The sequence below is a fragment of the Acanthisitta chloris genome, unplaced genomic scaffold (genome assembly GCF_000695815.1).
Source record: "Acanthisitta chloris isolate BGI_N310 unplaced genomic scaffold, ASM69581v1 scaffold42307, whole genome shotgun sequence".
Lineage (NCBI taxonomy): Eukaryota > Metazoa > Chordata > Aves > Passeriformes > Acanthisittidae > Acanthisitta > Acanthisitta chloris.
In genome coordinates this window covers 7,640-16,384 of record NW_008685038.1, presented here as the reverse complement: position 1 = coordinate 16,384, position 8,745 = coordinate 7,640, and the positions used below count along the sequence as shown (strand labels likewise).

Genomic DNA, 8,745 nt, shown 5'->3' with positions numbered 1-8,745 from the left:
CCTGTGCCAGTTTTTTCATTTCTTCCTGTAACTTGTTCAGGATGTGCAGATTTGGCTTGTTCTTTTTGGCATACTGCTGAAGTTCTATCACACTTCTATCAGAGGTTTCCTGTTCAACAGAACCATAAGCAACAACTGATGAACTTTTTTTGACTAAAAAAATTAACATATATGGAGCAAAGTTTACTCTGTGATAGTTGTACTTCCTTAAGTAATAACATGTACTTCCAGGAGTTAGCTAAATGATAAATATTAAATAGGTTATATAATTTTGACCTGGAAGCTGCAAGATTAACACAATTGTTACTGTCAGTGACATCACTCAGCCTGTGCCCTGGCAACAGCAAAGTGTGAGAACAGTTCAGAAGAACTGAACTCCAACGCACACTGCCTTTGCCATGAGAGGGACCACCCCCAGCACGCAAAACACATACCCTTAAAGCTTTGTTGTAATTAAATTTAAGCATCCAGAAGAATACAAAAGCAGCACTTCAGTCAGAAGGAAGGTTATAATCAAAGCATGTTCACCTGTTTAACCAGCTTGCTGTTCTCTCTGCCATACATGCGCAAGAGAGAGCCCCAATTTTTCACATGTGGATGCAGTAGCTGTAGGATTTTCTGGGAAGCTAGTTGCTTCCCCACTCTTTTATTTTTGCCTGTGAAGATAATCATGGAAGCGTGTCAATACTGGCACGTGATGTAATGAGATGAACACCAATGTTCACTTGTGTTAGTCAAAACAGATACGAGAGGAGGTAAGAAGGAACAAGCTCCACAGCTCAACAAGCACCTACAAAACGGAGAGCACACAGAGCAGGACGAGAGGAGAACATTACCAGAGCTCACACCAAGTGCTATACTTACACCAGCCTCGCACCGTGTGCTTGCCACAAGTCATGACATATTCACTCTTCTGATTTTTCCCAGGAATCACTTCAAACTTAATGGATGTATCACCCATTCCATGGTTTCTTTAAGCACAAACAAAATCAAGATCATAGACTAAGTAAACTACAAACAAGAAGTGGTTGCAGTTATCTTTGACAGTCATTGCAATGAAATTAGATACATTAATACTAAATTTCAAGACATCACTTAAGAGGGTTTTTTAGATCAGTCACTTGAGTTGAATGAAAAAGCAAGCCTGGATAAATGAAAACCAAATGTATTTATATGTCCCACAACTAAATCCCAACCTCAAAAGAGGCAAAACCAGCAAATATGAGTTAGAGAAGACTCAGCATTAACCAGTTCAGTCCCCAGTGTGTGTCTCAGCCACAGGCAGCACAGCAGGCTTGGCCAACCCCCAAATGTCAGCGTCACACGGCAGGTACCAGCACCACACAGACAGCATGCCCCAACCCAACACCTGTACAACACAATTTCCCTCACCTTTTAAGGCACTCATGGAGAATCTGATATGGAGACAGGAGTCCTGCTTTACTGGTGAGTTCATATACCCGTGAGTCCTCAATACTGATATGGTTAAAATACTACAGAGGAATAGAAAAGGTTATGGTGCTTCGTGCAAACAACACCTAACACTGTCCTTAACCCTCAGTTCTCCTTTGCGACATTAAACAATTTCTGTTGTTCTGTGCTTAATACTTTTTTTAAGTGTTTTTAAACCCAACCAACATCAGTAAAACTGTCACACTTCATCATACATTTGCAGACAGAAATTTAAATAAATCTTTGAACTCCCAATTTTACATTGTCATTTTTATGTCCACCTTGTAAAAATCTCATAAATTATTTATCATCATTTCTCCCTAAGGACAAGGTTATTTTATTTAACTCATTATAAAATTCTATTTACCAACATGCTGTGGTTTAATAAAAGAAAACAGAACATTTTACATTTTATTTTACAACAATGGAAAAATTTATATTTTCTTAATGAGCATTTCAGTGGTGTAGGGCACACAATCCAGTTTTAAGTCAAAGCAAGGGAACAAACAACTGACTCTGCATGTCACACTTTTTAAAACGAAAACACTCCTTTGGGGCTGATCACTGATTTCTCCTTTTCTCCTTTCTGGTCTGTGAAAGCATCACTAATCAAGGAGTTATTTAACACATCCAGTACCTGAGAACCGAGCATACACACTCCTCTTTTCCCTGGATTTTCTCAAGTGTCACTGCCTAAAGCCTGAGATCTTAGCTCTCTGAGCTGGCAATAAGCACATTTCACAGGTAAGTAAAAACATCTCAGGAGTCTGAGCACTTTTAGTTCTCACTTGGTCTCCTGATACAATCACACAAAACTAGGCAGGATCTAGCTTTGAACTTATCAAAGCATCAACCAGAGGATCTGGAAGTCAGGACAGTATAGGCAATCTAGTGTCTTGGAACACAGATCTTCAGTCAGTGACCTGATATATCACAATAAGGAACTAGTTCTCTGCATCACAAGACATTTTTTGATCAATTCCAATTCAAAAAATAGTCTTGCTCTAAGTGAAGAATTTCACATTTCCATGTGACTGAGAAAACAACATTACAAATTTTCAACAACATTTCTGATATTGAAGGTACAATGTTATCAAAAACAGACTCCACTAATGATAGTCAGGAAGCAAGAGCTCAGTACCTCAAGTTCTTGACTGTCTTTGGGCTTCTCCTCAGAGGTTTGTTTAACAAAGTCAGGAATAAGGATTTCCAGTGTAGCTCGAGCTGCAGAAAGGCATTAAGCATCTTGGTTAGGTTTACTTTAAACAATGATTATAGAGAAAAACATCTCCTCTAGAAACAGATGGGCATTTTCTTTTGGTAGGAAACATATCTGCACACACCTTTTAGGGGAAAAAAGTTTTACTTTTCCATCCAAGTTGCTAAGTAAAATCTCACAACTAATTAAACTAAGAAGAAACAATTTTGGCTCTTTTTGCAAGTGCCAATGAAAGGAAAAAAACATTCAAGACTAATTTTAAAAGAAACAGAGCCCTGAGGACCCAAAACCAGAGAGTTGTTCTCAAACCCCTTAGCTGTTACAGCCAAACCCCAGCACTGTACCACTGGGGCATCCAGAACCTCAGCATGGGACAAAAAGCACACCTAGAATTTGCCTATATTTTCACAGCAAAATACCTTTTTTGCCTGCACAATTCTGGGCTGTTTTTTGTGGATTTGCCTACAGTGACATATTTCACAAGTGCAGAAAGTACCACAGGGACATTACACATCTTTACAGGCTGAGAGGTTATTTTTTTCTTGATCCTTGTGCCAAAGACATTTAAATCTGGAGCTCAGTAAGAAATTCTAAGTATCAGATGTGTCAGACAGTCCCATCTAGATCATCATTGTTTACACATTTATTACAGACTTACACAATGAGAACTAATTACTGAAGACAAGTACTTGGAATTCAATAATCACATAGTTCAGGACATTTGTTTTATTATCAGAAAGAAAACCACTACAACCAAAGGTCTGAGGAATTTTTTCCTACTTGTTTTGAAAGAAGGGCAAATATTTACATGTTGCTAAAATCCATACACAAGTGTTTATATAGCAGGTGACTTACCAAAAAGACATGACTGAACCTTCTTTGACTGTTAACAAAATTATTCCTACTTACTATGGCAAATACGTAATCTTCGAAGCAGAAATGAAAACAGATAAACGATTCAGCAGTTGGTATTAAGAAAAAAACATTACCAGCTTTATTCTTGGCAAGCTTTTTGCTGCTGGCAGTTCCTGCCCCATAAGTTACTCCATCAATAATCACTGAGGCTCCAAAAGGTTCACTTGGGTTCTCTGGAAATGGAGGAGATAAAAAAAAGAAGAGCTTTTCAGAACTCCCAATGTAAAATACACTCATCAACGTGAAACACCACCACCAAGACTTGTCTTCTTCTTCATTTCAGCTTCAAGACAGATGGAAATTGTTTATTCTTCAGAAAGACTGAAAAAATTGCTTATTCCAGCACATGGAAAACAAAGAGTTTTCCATTAACAGAGACTTACCACTATGTACTTCATTGTCCAAATGAAAAACTTATGCATTCTAAGACATCATTGGTAATCTGCCAGAATTCAAATATTAATTCCAAAGTTTTTGCATTACAGTGTGAATACAAAAGCTACACAGGAACTACCAAACTGCATCTCAGACTGCTGAAACATTAAAATTAAAAGCTGTTTAAAAACACAAACAGATACCCATCTGGCATTCCACACAAATCCCACACTAATCACAGAACAGTCTCAGTAACTCTAAGTTACTTAAATTAGTCCAATACAATGACACATCTACTCTTCTAATCCTATAAGCAAAATTAATTAATTGACTCACAATAGACTTTCAAGACATTCCCAGAAAATATCCATCATTTCAATATTGCTTTGTTTCTTTTTTTTAGTATATCCAAGCAGGAGATAAACCCTTCAAAACAGCATGTGGTCCATTAAAGAAACTTAACAGACTTACCACATTCAAAGAAATTGTAAACAGGGCGAACCTTTAGGACTCGTTGCATATATTCATGCAGTATGCAAACTTCGGATTTCCCATTGGGATTGATGACAAACTCTGCAAAAACAGGGAGAGAGGAAGAAGAGAAGCAGTTCCACATTTTAAAAGATAATTTCTACTGCAAATAAATAAGTTACAAGCTCCAAGGAATAAGTGCTTGCTCAAATTAAATGCAGTACTGTTAGATCAGCCATAGGTAACTAAGACCTCAAAGTCCATTTTCACTGAAAAAATGTTGAGATGTAAGTCTGAGAAACTTGTATTGACAACTGGAACTGCACTAATTATGAGCTATGTTGAATATTCTATGTTCAATGTTTGCAGTCCCATGGCCTCTGGACCTCTACACACAGCATTTCTGGCAGCCAACCTCAATTAGAAAACCTCTAATTTGCTTCTAAGCACATGTTAGAAGGGAGACACAACAACAGGCACGTAGACTTGAAATCCACAAACCAGACTCATTCCCCTCCCCCCCCCTTCAAAAATCTTGTCTAGCAAACAGATCAGGGCACTGCCCCCTTGCCATCAATGTGCTCTTGTTACTGGAAAGGTTACTCTTTGGTTCCTTGGGGCTTTTTTGTCACTCCAACAGCATCATTAGTGCAGAGCACCAGCCCTGGCTTAGCAGCCACTGCGGCAGCACGGGAGAGAAAGTTAGGATTTAGTGCAAGGAAGTCTTTCATTTAGATAGTTTCCATGTGGCTCTAAACCTACACTTGGAGATAAAGTGTATTAAGTAACGACTCAGCTGTGCCTCCCTGTGACAGGGAATGGTCAATATGCAACTCATAAGCTTTAATTCTGTTGAGGAGCAGAACCTCAGAAACATGACAAAAGAAAATCAGAACCCAAATCACAGGTCTGTGGATATTTCAAATCTCAAACTGCAGTCAAACATGCTACTATGGCTACACAGCCAATACAGACAAGAACTAACACCCTAAATTCTCATCAGACATGATATCCACTCCTGACACCACAGGACACAACTGCACAAAGAGTTCATTAGCTGCACCTGTAAAATTGCTTTACTTTTACATTTTTAGTAGTAGGTTTTAATCTGGATCAATATGGCATTTGTAACCAGCCCCTAATTTGGGACCAACTAGAACTGGTACAGAACTGAGGAGGCAGTAGCACTGAGTGACCAGGCAGGAGGGTTTTCAGCAACAACCAACAGTAACAAGAACTGAAGGCAGTTACTAGTTATCAGGACTGTAACCTTAAACAAAAATCCTTTCATTTAGGAATTATTCTTTTTAATAGGAAGTATATTTTGACAGCATTTTTTCCTTTATTTTATATATAATATATAATATACATACTACATATAAATACAATGGATCAAAGAACACAAATTCTAGATCAAGAACAAAGTTGGCTTATTACAGGATTATTTTTCTTTCAGCCAAGCTTAGAACTGCAATTAGCCTTTGATACAGAATATCTGAACTGCAGGTAGAGAAACTGACCTTTCTTTATAGGAGCATCCTGCACAGACAGGGTGATGAGTTTCTGGTTGGCAGGCAGGATGGGCCGCTCGGATTCCGCCTGCTTCCGCTTCATCTCCCGGTTGAACTGTCGCCTCTCGGCCCACGTTCGGAATTTCTTCACCGTAACTTGCTCAAAGTCAAAACGCTTTTCAAGGTAGCGCCTAAAATCTTCCAGATCTGGGAGACACAAGGCAAGTTACTCTCTCTACCACTGAGCAAGCATTAAATTATCTGTTTCCACTGTTTTAAATGTGCTGTAATTATGTTCTCAGGCTGAGAGCAAAAGGTTAAGATGCTATTTTGTACCAACAGAACTAATTACGAGTTTTCCTGTTAGTGGGTCAAATGCAAAACATTTCTGCAAATTGGAAAACAAAATAAAACAAAAGAGTGTTTTATTCTGCCACTTGAAGATTTTCCTGAGCCCTAACCAGAATAACACCCAACACAACTTGTAACAAAACACCAGTAGATGTTCTACTTCCCTTTACCTGAAGGTACACAGCGAGCACAGGAGTTATGCTTTTAGCCTCAGGTTCCCAAAGCCAAACCCAACTATTGCTGCCTATGCACTAAGCACTGTACCATGGAACACTGTACAATGATGCTCCATCAACTCCAGGAGTATCTGCAGCCTCTAGGCAGAATTTAACACATTAACTTTCACTCAGAGTACTAACAGACTGACCCCGTGAAGTACAGCTGCTTCTCCTTTACAGGATCTAACAGCAAAAATAAAGAGTAGCATCCTAAGATGTAAACAAACAACAGCAACTGCTGGCATTGTTTCCTTCCACAAGGAATTCCAAGCATATACTTGATCACTCAGTATTTTTTTTTCAGTAAAACAGAACAGATCCTATTTAAAGAGAGAAATAGACAGGTGAACTTCATGCAGAAAAACAAGTGCTTACAGGTTTTAGTTTTGCTGCTAAATATTGATGATTTTGATTTGACAACTTTTGGCTTGGTTTTTGGACTGAATAGGACACACATAGTGACAAGGACAAGTTTGATGTTTGAACACTATGAAGACAAATGGCAGCCTGTGATCCATATCAGTATTTGGAGCAGCAGTAAGTTACATGCATGGGACTCTCAGGTATGCAGACATGGTAAGTGGCACATGAGTGCTCTCTCCAAGTTTCTCTGAGTTAGGCAGTGATTTTGGCATGACTTCTTTAGACAACTTTTTGTGTGAAGGCTATCAGACTTGCATAAATAAAACAATGAAGCACCACACCCCTTTGTATGAGTGCAATTCCATTCTGCTAGACTTAGGCAAATAAGGAAATTTAGTTTAACTGCACCACTTGAGATTATACTGAAAACAGATATAATTCAGCCACTACAGAGACTGCACAGAAAAGCCTATTTAAAGAAGTCACACAAACACACTTAACAGCAATTCCAATGTATACAACTGACTTCATTAATTTTTAAACTGAGATAGAGTCTACAGGACTAAACTTCAAAAATGGTCACATTTTTTGTGTTAAAACCTTTCCACGTGGACTCTGAAGGCTTCAGGAAAAAAGTTCACTGTATGTTTCTCTTCCTGTTAAAATCAAAACTGATTTCTAATACTGGATGTATTTCCCCAGATCTCTGCATATGAAGGACTGTGCAGACAGATAACTGACCCCTTGATCTCATACAAGATATCGTTCAGTTGCCAAGTTTGGAATAAAACTTCCCAAATGTCATTACCCCAACTCCAGCCAAGACAAGACTCCACTTCCCATACATACCTACAGATTCATCTTTACATACTTCAACTTTGGCCTTAACTTGTCCCAAGGCTCCTTGTGCTGCATCTCCCCCCGAGGGGTCTTTGTCATCTAAAGGCCCAGAATCAGCAGCAGTGGAATCTGGTTCTTCCGTTTGGCAGTCCAGTTCTGAGGATTTACCTAGGTGCTTTACAGGTGATACTTCCCCATTTGGGGTTATGTCATTGTTTTGTTCCCTTTCCTCATTTTCCTTCATTTTTTTGTAATGAAAGCAGGGAATGCTACTAAGGGGAGGATCATGTTTCTGCAAATATAAAAGTAATACAGAAGGTTTCAGTATCTCAAGGTCAGCAAAAGCAAAACTCAAAACCAAAAGATGCAATCAAGATGGAAGTTAGTTTTATTCGGTCCGAGTTCAAGTTTCTCTGTGCTCAGCACTGTTACTCTGCTCAGAGCTGAGCAAGGTCACTCCTGTAGTATTCTGACACTGTGTAACATTGATACAAAGCTTCAAAGTGTGTTTGCTGGTTTAGATCCAAACGACATTCTGTTCAATTCCATGCAAGCACTACATGCTTCCATGAAACCCACTGAGCTTTCTTGGAAAATAAGCCCATAGCATTAAATCCAAGTTCTGCAGACGCCTTGAGTTCATCCTTACTTCTGGAAACATGGACCATAAGGCACAGCCCAGACTAGTTTATAGCTATAAAAAAGTGATCTATATATGTTTCATGGTGGAATAAACCCAACATTTTGCAGCCATATGCTAGAACAACGAAGGCACCAAACAAACCAGCTCATTCCCTCCAACTGCCCCAAGAGAAAACAAAACACCATAAGAAAAATAGTACTAAATTTTCAGAAACACAAGTTTTTTAAGCACCATAATTCTAACCCTGGAAAGAAGCCTGAGAAAGTAGAGAAATATTCAACTGCTTGCAGAAACATATCTAATTTTTAAATCTTAGTAAGTATTTAGGTAATTGACAGCTCTCACCCTTATGCTTCCTGTTCCCAAGAAATAAGGTCTAGACCAGGT

General features: G+C 38.7%; 1 protein-coding gene across 1 annotated transcript in view; it reads right to left on the bottom strand.

Moving 5' to 3' along the window:
- The window catches only part of DGCR8 (DGCR8 microprocessor complex subunit), an 11,962-nt gene that overhangs the window by 651 nt on the left and 2,566 nt on the right, over positions 1-8,745 (bottom strand). The window contains exons 4-13 of the mRNA XM_009079546.1: positions 8,704-8,745; positions 7,725-8,007; positions 5,953-6,150; positions 4,433-4,534; positions 3,661-3,759; positions 2,594-2,676; positions 1,393-1,493; positions 865-971; positions 529-656; positions 1-109 (exon numbers count right to left, since the gene is read on the bottom strand). The exon at positions 1-109 is cut by the window's left edge and continues 1 nt beyond it. Coding sequence (XP_009077794.1) covers positions 1-109; positions 529-656; positions 865-971; positions 1,393-1,493; positions 2,594-2,676; positions 3,661-3,759; positions 4,433-4,534; positions 5,953-6,150; positions 7,725-8,007; positions 8,704-8,745 — 1,252 coding nt within the window. The remainder of the gene's footprint in view (positions 110-528; positions 657-864; positions 972-1,392; positions 1,494-2,593; positions 2,677-3,660; positions 3,760-4,432; positions 4,535-5,952; positions 6,151-7,724; positions 8,008-8,703) is intronic.